Source organism: Macrosteles quadrilineatus, unplaced genomic scaffold (genome assembly GCF_028750875.1).
Source record: "Macrosteles quadrilineatus isolate MER2022 unplaced genomic scaffold, UCM_ALF_1.0 Scaffold_1__1_contigs__length_201487025, whole genome shotgun sequence".
Lineage (NCBI taxonomy): Eukaryota > Metazoa > Arthropoda > Insecta > Hemiptera > Cicadellidae > Macrosteles > Macrosteles quadrilineatus.
The window spans coordinates 167487474-167504713 of NW_026542594.1; the positions used below are offsets into that span (position 1 = coordinate 167487474).

Genomic DNA, 17240 nt, shown 5'->3' on the forward strand with positions numbered 1-17240 from the left:
GAAGAGGTTGAGAACAAAATTAAAATTGGAAAAACAATAATAAATTAACTGTGACATCTACATCTAATATATAAAATTCTCGTGTCACAGTGTTTGTCTGCAAACTCCTCCGGAACGACTTCACCGATCGTTATGAAATTTGGTGTGTAAACTCTGTAGGTATGCGAATCGGACGTAAACTATTTCCCGTTTCGAAATTCTTAAAAGGGCTCCGCCCCAGTGGCTCTGGAGTTTCCCATGTTAACCTTATGAGAAATGGAATTAATGAATCTTAACAGCTGTTTCAATTAAACAAGTTGGTTCTGTTCTATGATGTTCAATAGCATTAAAGTTACAAGGATTACCAACAGGGTGCAGCACTATTATTTCTTTTACATTTATGACAACAGCTAATTTGCAACCAAAAGGTGAGTGAGCGTAGCGAACGAACTTCAACCTGGAGGCGAGTTAGCGTAGCGAACGAGCTAACCTGAAGGCAAGTTAGCGCAGCGAACGAGCTCCAACCTAAAGGTGAGTGAGCGTAGCGAACGAGCTCCAACCCAAAGGTGAGTGAGCCATGCGAACGAGCTCCAACCCAAAGGTGAGTGAGCGTAGCGAACGAACTTCAACCAGGACGTGATTGAGCGATGCGAACGAGATCATCTTGAAAATTAAACGTAACGGTACTTTCTTTCCATCGGTCTGTCTTAGGGGAAACCTATAACTTAGGCGATACGAAGTTCGCCGGGTCAGCTAGTAATATATAAATATACAATTTTTTTCCTACTAACTTAATTTTAAAATAATTCAAACATATGTTAATTAATTTATAAACAAACATTATAAATCATAGTTTATTTACTTGATATGTTGTTACTAGAGGCTGAAGATGAGTTTTGATGTAAACTTGAAATATACCTCGACATTTTTTAGTAAATTGTGATTAATTTATTTTAGTGATGAGTAACCGACAACCTAAGAATAACATTAATAATGCCATCACGAAGGAAAAAACATACCGGAATGAATGAATATCTGTTTTCGTTTTGAAGGTATATTTAAACGAAAATTCTCCCCCATACATTTCTTATGGAAGTTTTGTACTTTAGTAGATTTTTAAAGATAATTTCTCTTATATATCCAGTTCTTATCAACGCTTGCAGTTCAGTCTAGCCTTTAAATATTCTGTGATGTAAGGGCTTTCATTTGACCTATTGATCATCCAAATCGAACGAGTTAGCGACGAGCTACAATCCCCAAAACTATATTAAATTTAACTTTTTAGAAATCTTTTTGTATTAAAAGATTTATATCTCGAGTTGTTAATACGTCACCATGTCCTTTCTGTTTTTGAATTACTTAGTAAAAGTTTGGCTTTAATTTTATTTATCACAATAAAAAATCTGACTAATCTAAAGTTAGTTGTGGACTTTCATTTAACATTAAATTATTTTTATTTAGAAATTTGTCTTTGGCTTAAGACATATATACCCAATTATAAATAACAATCAATACGTAATCTTTAGCTAAAATAAAAGTCAATACTTTGACGAATTATTTAAGACCATAAACAGTTTTGGGACTTATTTATAATTGGGGATATAAGTATTTAACTAAAGAGAAAATTAAAAATAAAAATAATTTTATGTTAAATGAAGGCACTCTGCTCATTTTAAATTTGTCAGATTTTATTAAATGATTAATAACAAGACATGATTATAAATGATTAATGACATGTATTTAGTTAATGTCAGTTGCTTTCTCAATGTTTTTCTCAACATCACTATGTTAAATTTTCATATTTTATAGCCATTAAGCAAATATCTATCTTTTGTGTAGTTAAGCATGTACTATAACACTACATACATTTATTATATTATCTATTGTCAAAAATATGCATGATGTTTAACGCACCACACCAATGTTAGCCATCAAAATTTTCATACGTATTGTTTCGTATTGTATAGCATATTAGCATATTATTGTAAATGGTTGTTACCGTCAAATAAATAAATAAATGAAATTAAAGCCAAACAATAAATGAGTAATTTGAGACCACAAAGAACTTGGTGACGTATTAACAACGCGAGATATAAATCTTTTAATATAAAAATATTTCTAAAAAGTTAAATTTAATATTGTTTTGGGGATCGTAGCTCACCTCTAACCCGTTCGATTTGAATGATCAATAGGTCAAATGAAAGCCCTTACATCACAGAATATTTAAAGGGTAGACTGCACTGCAAGCGTTGATAAGAACTGGAGATATAAGAGAAATTATCTAAAAAAATCTAGGAAAGTACGAAACTGTGTCAGTTTTTTTTTTTTTTAGTTTGCTTGGACTAACTACCCAAGAAGAAATTTAATTAATTTAGCAATAAATCATTAGATAATGGCTAGATAGCATTTAAAATAAATATGAAGAATCAATAATTTACCTTTGTTTGTAATAGGTATCAATTGAAGTGTTATTATTAGTTTTGTTATTATTAGCACCTTTTTTGTTCTTGAGTGGTCGTTTGTATAGCCTACCTATGCACATTTTTCCAGCATGTGTGGCATCTTCAGGGTGTCTTCTTGTTGTCACACTAACAGTATAGTCCGATCAAGCAAGTAACACGATGTTGAAAACATGGTAGAGTCATCTTGACATGATAAGATCTTATATTTTCTTTGTTTCATTTCTTGGACTAGAGCTGTAGGATTTGGTGTGTTCAACATCAGTTGAGGGAAGGGAATTTTCAGGTTTATGTTCAGGCGGATGCTTTGATCTTTGTGAAGTTGTCAGTGTGTTGCTGTTTTTTTTCAGTTTTGTCAGTTGTCGACTGTCGTAGATTAATTTGAAAATTATAGAGCTGGTGTAGTCTTTTAAATATTTTAATAATTGTACATTTTTATGTATATAGCTGGGCAAAATGCCGACGAAAAATTTAATAACTACTGTATTATAAATCAAATTCCATGAATTGGTAAAGACTGATCATGACTAGTTCAGTCATGTGTTGGACCTTTTAGTTTTATCAGGTCCTTGAGGAACCTGGAATAACTAATAGGAAAATTGTTATGTCTGACATGTTGTGCCAACTAACCTTGATGCAAGTAGACAAGATGTTTGTCCAGACAAGAAAGTCCAAAGAGTGAGCACAGTTTGGTCAGCACAGCCTGTGCTTGTATACTGTGACTATCAGCACGACAGCACAACCCCCAGAAACTCTTCAGCATGAAATACTAAAGCATGATTTCGATTTTAATTAGAGAAGCTTCGTATACGATTGTAACTTAAATGATTCAGTACATTTTTTATCTTATTGTAAATTCTGAAGCCTGTTTGAGATGTAAAACTTGTAGTTTATTTAAAAAAATGTCAGGGGCTTTTTGATTGTTTGAAAATATGGGGTTTTGAATAATGGTCCTGATTTAAGACATAGACCAAAGAATTAAATATAGACTGACAGCAGTGCTGCGGTTATCATATATTCTGGCATCCACCGCTAGGAGTGCCGTGTAGTTTTGACGCATACCGCTATAGCCTCAAGCGCAAACGAGCGTTGCCATGACAAGTTGGTATTTGGAGCTAGGGTTGAGTAATACCCGGAATCTGAGAGGAAGGAGTTTAATCAGTTTCTTTTTTCATGTTTTTTTCAATTACTGGGGATTTTAAAAAATGGCCTTTTCCATTAAAACTACGGGGTTTCAGAATTTTGTACTTTACCCATATTGAAAAGTGGGTCTGATATGTTGCATAGGAGCATTTTGTTTGCAAGGTTGGCAGTGCTGGTAGCAGACGGTGAATCGATGATGGCAGCAAAATTGACGAACCTGAGCACACTCTAGCGGCACATCGGGGAACCTTCCTTTGTCAGTCTATATTTAATTTTTTTGTCTACGCTTAAGATAAGGTGATCCTAGTCGGTAAAAATGCTACACAGATAATTTAACTCCATTTTGCCACTGAATTTGTTTAGAGTTCTCATCCTATAGTAAAATAAGAAGCTTTTTTATTTTTGTGTGTTTCATGTTGAGGTAATACTTTAATGTAAACAAAATTTTTTTCTTTAATTACATAAAAAACACATATTGCATCAAACATTGCAATGTAGTTTTATCAAGAATTAGTCTATTAATCCAAGTTATCCAACCTACCTCAGCATAAGCTATAGACAGGCTCTTGGCTCTATAGACTTGGGAATGGTTCAGAACAGAGAAACTCTCATGACCAAAGCTCTGCAGGGTTTCACACCTCTCATTGGTCTTCTCCATGAGCCAGCACAACAGCCAATGATATGCAGCAATAATCACTGAGACCACAAAGTAATGTGAATCACACTATAATGTTGGATTGATAAAAAAAATCTAAGTTCTCTTCTAGATACGAGGAAGAGGTTTTTATTGTTATAGGCATGTAATGTACTGTAGCATACAGTAGTGATTCACTCTTTTCAGCACAAGCTCAAGTTTAAGACGTGTTTTTCTAGCGACGCACTTGCTAAGTGGTGTACAATGCATTATTTGTGCTACCCAGTCAGACATTATTGATTGTTTTCCTAAAAGCGTATTTTGTTTGTGCGCCAGCGCATTCAGAGTAATAAAACAGGGCGACTGGGCCAAGACAAAGCCGAGAAAAAGAAAGAGAATTGAAACGACACTTCTAGTTTGTGTGATGAACAAAGTTTTTGTTATACTACTTCAAGATAAATCATAAAACGATGATTTTGTACATTAAGGGTGTAACATAGAGCACAAAGATCCAAGGGTTTTTCACATTTTTGTGAGAACAGCAGGCTCGCCTGAATGGGAAAGAGTCAAAACTGGCATAAGAAACACAAAACTTACACTATACACAAAAATAGAATATCTCACTGGCTCTGACAGCATTTTCAATGTAAGAAAGATACAAATTGAAAAGAGAGAGTTTTTAGAGAGGGTTTCTTTCATGCCTAATCTCCCAACACGTGTATTGAAAACAAAACAACCTTTTTACACGAAAATATATTTTTTATACTTTTAGCTTATGTGGTTAACATTATTCTATGAACTGCTGCTACTTATTTACTCATGTTGTCCTGTCAAAGAGGGTTAGGGTTTCCCAACTCACCAGAGGGCTGGGAAACTTCCTCCTCAGTTGTGGCATTCAGATGGTCTGGGTGACTCTGGTACAAGAACTTCACAGAACCGAGGGGTGAAGGGAACATCTCCCTGCCGCGGGACCGCCACAGCCGCAGCAGCCAGTTGCTAGCCTGCTGTTGTAGCACGTTGTTGTCCCCCTCGTATGTGCAGTTGGCATCATTGTCATTCCTCAACTCCCCCAGTCTGGAACCTCAAAACAAGCGTCAATAAAATAAAACTAAATAATTTATTAAGGGTTCAAAGGATGTGTGTTAAAACATCTTCTGGTATGTATATATTTATTTAGAATGGTCTCTGAATTATTACACAAAGGATTCTTGCATACTTTTTGTACTTGAGCTGCTACACTGTTTTAAGGATCTCAACAACGCAAACGCTTAATAAAAATTATGTGGTGTAAGCAAAATAACCTTGACTGCAGGAAAATAGAACAATTTTTTACCCTACCATTTAGAACTCTGGCTCTAGCCCGGGATCGTTTTACACATAACACTAGGACAGTTTACACACAGTCGGAGCCAAAGAGTCAGTTATTCCAAATTTGAATATAGGAGTCCACTTTACAATGATATAAAAACAAATTTTATGATGCCAGAAAGAATCACCAGTGACTATATTTTTCATACCATACGGATAGATACACATTTTGGATAAACAAGTGTCTGCTAAATAGTTATCATACAACTTATAGTGGAGGGAGTTTTATACAACACAGAGAAATGTTCTCCTTATCTGAAATATCATCCCTTTTGGTATTTTTGATAGGTGGAACTATAGCTATAAAGGTGGGCTTCCGACATGCGGGTCTCAGCATTATCACTTAGCCAAAGCTGGCAACGGGTGGGATTTGATCTTTGGCTTTCACATTCCTTGTGCTTTAATCTCTAGGCAAGCGCAGTGCTCCATTGCTTACTTTTGAGATACCCATGTCCACCACACGACTCCCTGCAGTCTTGAATTGCCACTTGGGTCTTCCAACTGAAAACTGCTTTACACGCAGACAGCAGGGCGTGTTCTTCAGTCAAAGTATCCATCTCTTCCTGTAACCACATATAGCTATTTTAGTGAGGAAAATAATTATTCAAAAACTTTATTGAAATACAATAGTGTGAGATCCGTTACTGCTTATAACAGTCTATAAAATTTGTTTGTGTCAATAAAGAATTTGAATTTGAATGCCGAATTTTACCTGAGTAAGAATTCTTGATGGATCCCCTAGTGATTGAGAGAGGTGACTTTGAGTTTCCATCATTATCCTGGTTGACGCTTTCATAGCAAACAACGCTGCTAAATGTGGGAACAACCTCCATTGCTGTAACGAAATTCAGTTGTTAAATTACATTACAACAACAAACATAAGAAACCTAATATCTTCACTTACAGCCGTCTCAAGTAAGCATAGTTAAAAAAATTAGTTAACCCTTCCTGGACGGGCAAAATCGTAATATAGGAGGGGAAAAAATTGTAGAAAAAATAAAAATTAATTTTCCTTTTTTTGTTTTGTTATATAACTATACATCAAATAAACACAATAGAACACTTCATACTGTCAAAATAATTTTTTTACTCGTTTTTAAATATGCGGATATATTTGCTACCCGTCCACGGATGAGTAGAAAAGCAGCGGATATACGCCACCCGTCTTTGAAGATATGACCATGACAACGTTAGGCAATAAATAAAGAACAAAATGTAAACAATAAATAAAGACAACGCAGTGTTGAGTGCGAAACGTCGAGGGGGGAGCGTAGGAGAGGTGGGTGGTGCGAGGGGAGAGGGTGAGGAGCGGGAGAGGGTAGGCGTGTGAGAGAGGGGGGAGTGCGGGAGAGAGCGCAGCCATGGAGAGAGCAGGAAAGTGGTGCCTTGGTACCGCGAAACATCTGGTTACTGCTCAAGCACCTGCCAGTCTGTCTGAAGAGAAGGCGGCTTCCCGACCGGAACGTCAAAAACCATAAGCGAATATATCCGTCACCCGTCCTTTATCGCCAAAGACTTAGGCGGATATATCCGTCACCCGTCCGGGAAGGGTTAAAACATTACTTGGGATATATTGCCACTTAGTATCGGCTTTACCAGGACTGTTACTGGGGTGGATTGTAAGGTCTGATCAATGGCCAAGGAGTCTAAGTGGTACCAAGAGATACTGCAGTAGATTACAAGATCAAACCCCATTGATCTGGTGTGCAACTCATGGCGTGACAAGCTCAGCTAATTGTGGCTTGGTAGAAAAGGGCATCTTAAACATAAGGTATGGCCTTCTTAAACGGAATCTAGTAATTCAACAACAATTCTGGGTTAATTATTGTATTTTTCTCCTTTTCATTCATAACCCTTTGTGTACACCGATAAAATCGTGTTTTACATACATGGAAATACATACTTGGATTTTTGTGTTCATAAGATGAAGGGAACACGACAAAAAGAGGCTTTTGAAACCAGTGAATAATTTGAAGGTTTTAGAGAGATAACTGGTATATGTTGTGGAGTTCTAGATAAAGATGTTTTGATTATTTAGAGTTCAGCATTGAGCTTCGCTTTATGTTTATTGGAACATATTTAAATCAATGGAACATTTAGGCTTACACTGTAGTCTTTGTAGTAGATTTTAAATGACTCTGTTTTCATTCACTTGGTTGTATTCCACTTAAACATTCTACATCGTAAATTTGTAATAACTATGGAATGGTACAACTATTGAAGAGTGTAATGGTAAAACATTTCTTAAAACCAAAATGTTCCATACAATAAAAAAAATCGTAGGAAATTGTACCCTTCAAAAGCTCTTTAGTGAAAAATATTTGTTGGTTGAACAAACTCAATACACTTCTCAGATATAAAATAGTTCATCACAGAAACACAACCTGTAATGGATATTCGATGATTGAAAGCTCCTTGTCATCAGACGGACCAAACTGTTTCCTGATGGCTGAATATCGGATGGCAATCGTCAGAGAGATGGTCAATAGAGATACACACATGCTTATCACTCCAGCTCTGCCCACCAGCAGGGCACCCAGGGAAAACCCTGAAACACCCCAAGACACTCTTGTCAACAATGGTTGTTTTATAAATGCCCACCCAATAAATAGTGGTAGGGAAACACTGTTAAGGCAAGTTTGATATTTTATGGCATATTCATATTGAGCATCTCTGGGATGGTTATGACAAGGCCCGGCCACTAGAAAAAACAGGCCATGATGCAGGATTAGATAGATATAGATTTCATTGATAAATTCATTGCCATTGTCATTCCCATATGTTTTAGGTAAATAAACAAGCTGGCTGTTTGTAAGATTTTAATGGTAAGAGTTTAGTACAACTATCCACCACTGTGACGTTGTGTTGCGCTGCCCGTGCTGCAGCATGGCCTGTTTTTCTAGTGGGGCCTTGGTTAGGAGCCCTTGACAGCTGACGTGTTCTGTGATTTGATGAGATTTCTCAATTGAAAATTGTTTTGAAATTTGTAAATACAGTACAGGGTGTCCAGCTTCTACTGAGAATCTTGAACAGACAATTTGGTGGAAAGAGGAAGGGGTTAACAGTTTTAAAATGCTATAAAATATCTGGTCATTAACTTTTGGAATGATTTATGTGTAATAAATTGTATTTTGGTCATCTGCAGAAAAAAACAGCCGTTTTTAGTACATACCTTGCAATCTAAATCTTTGTCACTATGACCCACCGCCACGCACACACCTGGACCACGCACTACTCACACACTTCCTCACGCATTCCAACTGGGATCCCATAACCTCTTGTCATGACAATGTTAATTTCTGTTCCGAACATTTTACCAGAATCATCTCTAATTCTGTTTCTGCGGCTAGTAAATTGGCTTATAACAAGAAATCACGTTTCAAAAAGTTAAAACCGTGGATAACGTCAGACCTAATACATCAAATAAGAGTAAGAGACAAATTAAGTAAGCAAGTCAAAAAGCAGCCTTTTAATAACGAACTTATTACTCGATACCGAGAAATTAAAAATAGTTTAAGTGTTTCATTGAAGCTGACAAAAAAAAAAAAGGGTAAATTATATACTTTTTTTTTTTTTTTTTTGTAGATTTTACTGCAGCTTTCGATACAATAGATAGAAATGCTTTGTTTTATAAGTTATCATGTCTTGGTATTTCTACGCATATGTTACGCGTTTTAATGGATTTATATAATGGTACTTCGTCAGCTGTCTGGTGTAAAGATGGAATAACAGACTACTTTGAAACAGGCCTCGGTCTAAAACAAGGAGATGTTTTGAGTCCTTTATGTTTTAACTTATTTGTAAATGACATTATAGATTCATTAAGTGGAGGCTGCATTTTTGGAGATGTTCAAATTAAGGCTTTGTTATATGCTGACGACATTGTGTTGATGGCTCCGACGGGAACCAGTCTGCAGTTAATGATAAATGACCTTGAGAGATATTGTCAACAATGGAACTTGACTGTGAATTTAAGTAAGTCAAAGATTATGGTTTTTAGGAAAGGAGGGAAACTGAGGAAAACTGACAAATGGTATTTTCGAGGTGAAAGAATCGATGTGGTTAATGATTATAAATATTTGGGAATAAACTTAAATTCTAAACTATCCTGGGGTTTGCATTTAAAACACAAGTGCAGCTCTTCAAAATTAGCAATTAACAGTATTTGGAATACATTTCTAAATAACAAAAATGTACCTTTAAGTAAAAAATTCACTATTTATTTTTCAATTGTCAGATCAACTCTTTGTTATGGGTGTCAAATATGGGGTTTATGGGAAAGTGATTATGTAGATGGGACTCTTTGTTATTTTGTAAAGAAAATTTTAGGATTGGCAAAAAATACTCCCAACTATGCATTGTATCTCGAAACTGGACTAGAAAAAGAGTACATTTATACACTCAGCATGCATGCTCGTTACATCATACATGCTCTGTCACTGCCGCCGAACCGTCTACCAAATAAATTAGCAAAGAAAATAATCAGCGAAAATATTTATTGGAGCAGAGATTGGAAGGGTCTTGGAAGTAAACATGGAATTGAATTATCCTTTGATGTGAATTCCATTGAGGATACCCAGCGACACCTGTTATCAGTAGTAGAGGCAGTAAGGGGGGAGAGCAGGCGGGGGTTAGTCCAGGCGGCATTGGCCTCACGATACCACACAACTTATGCTTCACTGAATCTTGACCTTGGAGATAATGGATATCTATCAGATAACGTTCCTGATATTGTTAGACGATGGGTATTCAAAGTAAGGACAGAGACTATTTCCTTAAATTTTAAACCTTGGATGACAGACGCTAATTTTATATGTTCTTTGTGTAATCTAAATGAGAATGAGGACACTTATCATTTTGTTGCTCGTTGTCCAATTTTAACACAAATTAGAAATAAATGGCTATTGAAACCTGTTTTAACTCGCTCAGAGTTTATAGATTTTCTTAATGGTAAGGATTGGCGTTCGCTGGCAAATTTTCTTAAAGAGGCTTGGAAGTATAGGTGGGATTTGGTTTTAGAATACAATGTCTAGCAGCAAAACAATATACATATTACAGCTTATTACAAATATTTCAAATTTTTAGTTGTATAAAATAAAATGTTGTCAACCCGGCAGACGGTCTTATGACCATTGCTGTAATGTGCTGTTTTTAGTAATTTTGTTGTTGTTATGCAGAAGATTATGTTTAGTTATAAGTTCATATGTATTTATGCAGTTTATTTTTTGTTTTGTTAATAAAGCACTTTTTCATTTCATTTCATTCATTTCATTCATTGAAGCTGACAAAAAGAAACTATTATAGAAATAAACTACACTTGACCGGCAACAACCCTAAAATGTTTTGGGGTATAATCAATGAAATATCTGGTAGAAAATGTAAAAAAGATTCCTTTCCTATTGATAAGTTTGTTCCAGCAGACCAGATATCTCCAGCACAATGTCTAAGAGTTGCCAATGATTTCAACAATTTTTTCTCCTCTGTAGGCTCTAATTTAGCAATCTCCATCGATTCAGGTGGGGACCCAGTTGTAAATGACAATGACTTTGCCCATGATTGTACATTTACACTTCACACAATCACTGAACCCGAACTGCAACAATACATTTACAGCCTACGCGGTGGGTCAGCACCTGGCTGCGATGGTATCTCAGCCGAAGTCCTGAAAGCCAATTTCTATTTGTTTAAACAACCACTCTTACATATAGTAAATTTAAGCATTTCATCAGGTACATTTCCGGAATGTTTGAAACTTGCTAAAGTTTTTCCTCTTTATAAATCCAATGAGTTTGCCGATATGAATAATTACAGACCAATATCTCTCTTGAGTGTATTTGCTAAGTTAATTGACAGAATAGTAAAAGATCAATTAGTTATATTTCTTCAAACAAACAACATTTTGAGTGATTGTCAGTATGGGTTTCGCTTGGACAAAAACATTTCAGATGCACTTTTTGACATTAATAGGGACTTAAATTCGGCAATTTCAGATAATGAACATCCAATATTAATATTTTTAGATCTTAAAAAGGCATTTGATTCAGTTGATCGATCTAAGCTTTTTTCCAAATTAGAAGCAGTTGGCGTAAGGGGTAACGCACTTCAATGGTTTAAAAGTTATCTGTCTCAAAGATCTCAACTTGTATCAATACTTAACACCAACAGTAGTATTGAACACGTTAACTATGGTGTAGTTCAAGGCAGTACACTTGGACCTGTTTTATTTTTAATATATATAAATAATATTTCAAAACTTAATATTTTTGGTAAGCTGTTCTTATTTGCGGATGACACTTTAATTTTGAACAGCGGAAAAACTTGGCTTGAGGCCCGCAACAAAGCTTTGCACGACCTAATGGAAACCAAGTTATGGTTAAACCAGAATATACTCTCTTTAAATTCATCAAAAACTAAGTTTATGCCAATTTCTTTAAGTTTAAAATCTGATTATAATCTAGAAAATCTCGTCATTCACACCTGTGGTGATTACCTCGACGCCAACTGTACATGCGAATCTATTGAAAAAGTAGATTCATTCAAATATTTAGGAGTGGTCTTTGATTACCGTCTTAAGTGGTCTAGTCATATTCAATATTTAAACAGTAAAATTAGAAAATATATCTATGCTATCGGTCAGCTGAATCAGATTCTAAATGAAAGTGAAATGAAATTAATGTACTATGCTTTTGTTCAATCACTTTTATCTTTCGGAATAATAAGCTGGGGGGGTTGTTATAAAAGTATTTTAGAGCCATTAAACATAACACAAAAGTTAATATTAAAAATTGGTTTTGGGAAGTGCAGGCGTTACCCATCTGACACTCTCTTTAAGGATGTGTCAGTTTTAACGATCAGACAACTTTTCATAAAAAATGTTCTAAGTCATATTTTTAAAAATTATAGCAACATTTTCTCTATAATTTCCCATACACATAATACTAGATATTCTACCCGAATTGGATTTACATCACTACAACTGTACAAATCCTTTTAATCGACCAACTCATTTTATATTGCACATGTTCTATTTCGCAACTTACAAAACTTTTTTCAAAGTGTTAATCTCTTTGACTCCCCCACTTTAAACATATTCAAACGCCGTGTCAATGAGTGGTTGCTTGGTCTAGGCGGGGACGAGGCTGAGCTTATCATCACAGCTGATTACAGACACAGACGCTCCTGACACGACATGCGACCTGACCATTGTACCCTGACTCGCTATCCGCCGCCCACTTCTCCCCTCTAGACACACTTTCGAAGCCGTAGAATTCCTGTCAATATTACATTTCATTTATTTTTATTTAAACTTAGTTATGCCACCTAATATTTTTTCACGTAGCCATTTATTTCACAATTTTAATTTTTTTTTTCTTGTAACTCCATCACATCATTTTTTCACCTCATCATTTCTCCTGTCATTTATTTATTTCAGGGCTGTGCGAATCCAGAAATTTTGGTTAGAATCCGAATCCGAATCATAGCTGTACAGATTTTATCGAATCCGGATCGAATCCGAATATTTTAATTAATCCCGAGTCGAATCTGGGTCGAATCCGAATCTCATTTACAGCCATTATCTAACCTGGATCGAATCCGAATCTGAAATTTAAAGCTGTTATCGAATCCGAATATTTAAACCTGTTCAGAGTCGAATCCAAATCCGAGGAAAGTCAGCAGTACCAATTTTCACATATTTAGACCACATTTTCTGGGGCTAAAATAACTTAGGGAATTGCTTAAAAAATTCTTGAAATGGGCCAAATAAAAAAGTTATAAAATTTAGGCCTACCTATTTGAAGTTTTGAAACTAAAAAATTGGGCATAAGTTAGGCATACCACCTAGGCCTCAGTTACTCGCTAAAAGTGATGGACTACCAATTTGTGTAGTCTAAAACATAGGCCCAGCCTATTATACACCTCGGTGTTAATCCTCCACACAAGCCTATGTCTGCATTACTATTACAAGTAACAACTAACACTGTGAGGTTAAGTTTACTGATAGCCAAGATAGGGTTCAAATGCGACCTACACTAATGTGCCTAAAACCTAACACCAAGTTGGTCAGGTTCCTAACATGAATCAGTCAACAGCAAATCGGAGTGCACAAGTAGTTTTTTAGTGTCTAAAAAATTATATTGAAAATTATATTCAATCAGAATCTAGTAAATTTGAATATCGAATCCCAACTCGGATCTATTTCCAAGAAATTCGAATATCGAATCCGAACCCGGATCTCTTACCAGTAAATTCGAATATCGAATCCCAACTCGGATCTATTTCCAAGAAATTCGAATATCGAATCCGAACCCGGATCTCTTACCAGTAAATTCGAATATCGATTCCGAATCCGAATCCAGTTAGAAACAGTAGATTCGTTCTCAAATCCGAATCAAATCTCTAAAAAGATTCGGATTCGATTCGTTTTTCGAACTATTCGCACAGCCCTGATTTATTTATTGCATTTGATAAATAATGTATGTTTGGAAGCAACTGCAGTCGACGCACAGGCTCGCTGCCCATGTCGGCTTATTCCATATTAACATGTAAGTTTTTTTTTTTTTTACCATAGATGTAATGTAAAGGTTTATTTAATTTTATTCTTTTAAATTCATTTATGTTTTTGTTCTTCCTTTAAATATTTGTGTACATATTTTGTAAATACCGTAATTTGTTGGAATAAAGAAATAATTCATTCATTCATTCATTCCCTAGAGAGTAAAAGCCTTTTTAGTCGTATGTAGCAATCGTATGTATTGACTAATTTCCTCGGTGGTAGCTTCACTTACTAAACAGCTGCTTGTTTGCATTAGCATAATATTGGAAACAAGTTGAAAATTTTTTTGAAAGGTATTTTTAGATGAAAAGTATTTTTGTTTTCTAGCTTATTTTGTTAAATAATGTTGCAATATAACAAAAAATATAGTTCATCAATCATCACACGGGCAAAAAGTGTTCTTTCAACAATAATATATAATGTCATACATTCATTCTGTTATATTTCACTCATATTTATTAACTTTATGCACAACAAACTTTAGTGTCTCAGGAATTTAAGAGTGTTTAATTTTGTATGATAAATTCTGTCCATTAAGATAAATTCTGTTTAATTAAGATAATGTATAGTTTTTAAAACATCGGTCATTTCACAAAAGCATTTTCAACAAATTATGTTAATTTTTGAGGAGTAAACATTATGTTGATGCATGTGTGAATCATTTGATGTAGGATTTTAATATGTTTTTAAAACCCACCAAATCTTTTCCGAGGGTCTGTGATAGGTGAAAAATATTGGCCATCTTCAGTGACTTCCCCATATTTGCTGAGTAAGTTTTCTCTTGGAATTCGATATTGGTTGAATATACAAAACCTGTTGAAGATAACAAGGTCAATAAAATGTTTTGGATTTAAAGTTCTACAGTATTTAGGCTAAGTTTACAAGTAAACGAGAGAGGCATTATTAAAAAGGCATTTTTTTAAGAGGCATTATTAAAATAAAAATAGTTTATAAGGTAAAGCAGGGCTCAATTTGATTTAAACCTTTATTACTATTATTCAGAACCAAAAGGAGGGAAATTAAATTAGATACAGTTTTCACACAATCTGTGGTAGTCAAAGAAAAAATTATTTTGTTAACTGAAAATAGACAGCCTTGTACAAGAACAATTAAAGCATTAGGCTTAGCTTCAAAGTTTATACTCCTTGCTTACCGTACATGAATGACCATGGCAAAATTACTTAAGTTCACACCTGATCATCTTGAAATTTTGGGTTGAAAAGAATAATGATTGCAAACAAACTTTATTAGTTCTTGGACACTTCTTATCTAGGACACACAACTCATTTTCCGATCTGAATGTCAACACCAAATTTACATATTTACCCATTATCCATTCCATTAAGTCCGATTTTCTCTCCCATGTCCCCTATGATGACCCCGGGAAAGGGTAAGAAGGTATTTGGGTCTCTTATCGGAGTCAGAAAGCCATGTAAACCCTGGTTGTTTCCATCGGGAGTGTAGAGCTGTGCGAAAATCACTGCATGAGTGGCTGATTGACCTGATAACATTTAAAATCTTATTTTTCGTCATACAATCTGTGTGTTGCGTCTCGGACTTTGATGTGGGAGGGACGGATTTGATTCCCGGCACACCCACAACAGAATATGTTATATTATATGGGCTTGGACTGCTTCCTCTAAAAGCATTTAGGTTCTTACTTCTCTATTTGCTTCAGCAAAAAAATACTACAGAATAAATGTTGGTATGTTGACGATAAATGCCAATTAGTTTTATACCACATGACAGTCAAAAGTTTTTATGTAAGATGTAATCATATTCATTGAATTTTGTATTGGATAAAAGCCAGAGTCACTCAGCCTGCATGTGTACTTTAGTGTACGGTAATCATATATTTTACCAAGATTTCCAATCCAGCATTTGGCTGCTTTAAAGTCTTCTGTGTGTAGTACAAACTCTTGTGTTTCTGGCTCAAATCTTGCTGTGGTTCTCATTGCTCTCGCATTTGTACCGTGTGCCACCTCGGTCAAAGCGAAGCAACCAACTATCTGGAATGTAAAATATACCATAATAGTTCGACACTCTACAGCTAACATATTATTGATTATTAAAGTTGGTTTTGATGGGGTACAGTTAGGGACCCGAGATGTGAAGTAAAGCAATAATAACACTATATTGACTATTACTTTTAAAAGGCAAAGCCCTCACTGACTGACTCACTCACTCAACACTAATTCTCCCACTTCCCATTTACCTAGGAGGCTTAAATTCGGTACACCGATTCTTTGGGCATTAAATAGGAAAACTAAGTAGTTTTTATTCTGATCGGGCTTTCGGGCTCCGCCCCAGTGGCTCTGGAGTTTCCCATGTTAACCTTATGAGTACTCATATTTAAATGGAATTAAAGAATCTTAACAGCTGGTTCAACTAAACAAAAGTTGATTCTGTGATGTTCAATAGCATTAAAGAGTTAATAGGTTTACCAACAGGGTGCAGCACTATTATTTTTTTACATTTATGACAATAGCTTGCAACCAAAAGGTGAGTGAGCGTAGCGTACGAACTTCAACCTGGAGGCGAGTTAGCGTAGCGAACGAGCTAACTTGAAGGCAAGTGAGCGCAGCGAACGAGCTCCAACCTAAACTAATGATAGTGGTTTAAATAACTTATTCTTGCAATCCGATTGTTGTCTTAACAACTAGTATCAACCTGCTAGGAGGTCATCATCAGGTGCGTACAAGGATGATATTACTTCATATGAAGATCGTCAGTAACAGTTTTTTACATTTACACAAACACACGACGAATAAACACATAGTGCGCACACATATACGGCCGATAAAATATATCATCGAACTCGACAACACGGTTTCGCTAAAAGTAAAGCAATAATAACACTATTGACTAATTTGAATAAATAATATGTTACTGTATATAAAGTTAAAATCACCTAAAGATTAATAATAGTACAATAATGTAGCTCTAATTTTCTCCAAAAAATTGTAATGAACAACATTAAATCCTGCTGTTTTACAACAAATAGTAAACACTGATAGATTACCCAAAAATATTGTCTACGTTTGCAATTAATTGTCTCCAACATTATTATTTGGATACAAATATTAATGGCAACTGAGCTTCA

The 17240-nt window shown here is 35.2% G+C and overlaps 1 protein-coding gene across 1 annotated transcript in view; it reads right to left on the bottom strand.

Annotated features, from left to right (window-relative positions):
• The window catches only part of LOC128989308 (peroxisomal acyl-coenzyme A oxidase 3-like), a 30562-nt gene that overhangs the window by 6966 nt on the left and 6356 nt on the right, over positions 1-17240 (bottom strand). Inside the window, exons 4-12 of the mRNA XM_054411191.1 lie at positions 15999-16146; positions 15464-15638; positions 14835-14950; positions 7968-8131; positions 6296-6418; positions 6020-6146; positions 5075-5296; positions 4123-4277; positions 3069-3207 (exon numbers count right to left, since the gene is read on the bottom strand). Coding sequence (XP_054267166.1) covers positions 3069-3207; positions 4123-4277; positions 5075-5296; positions 6020-6146; positions 6296-6418; positions 7968-8131; positions 14835-14950; positions 15464-15638; positions 15999-16146 — 1369 coding nt within the window. The remainder of the gene's footprint in view (positions 1-3068; positions 3208-4122; positions 4278-5074; positions 5297-6019; positions 6147-6295; positions 6419-7967; positions 8132-14834; positions 14951-15463; positions 15639-15998; positions 16147-17240) is intronic.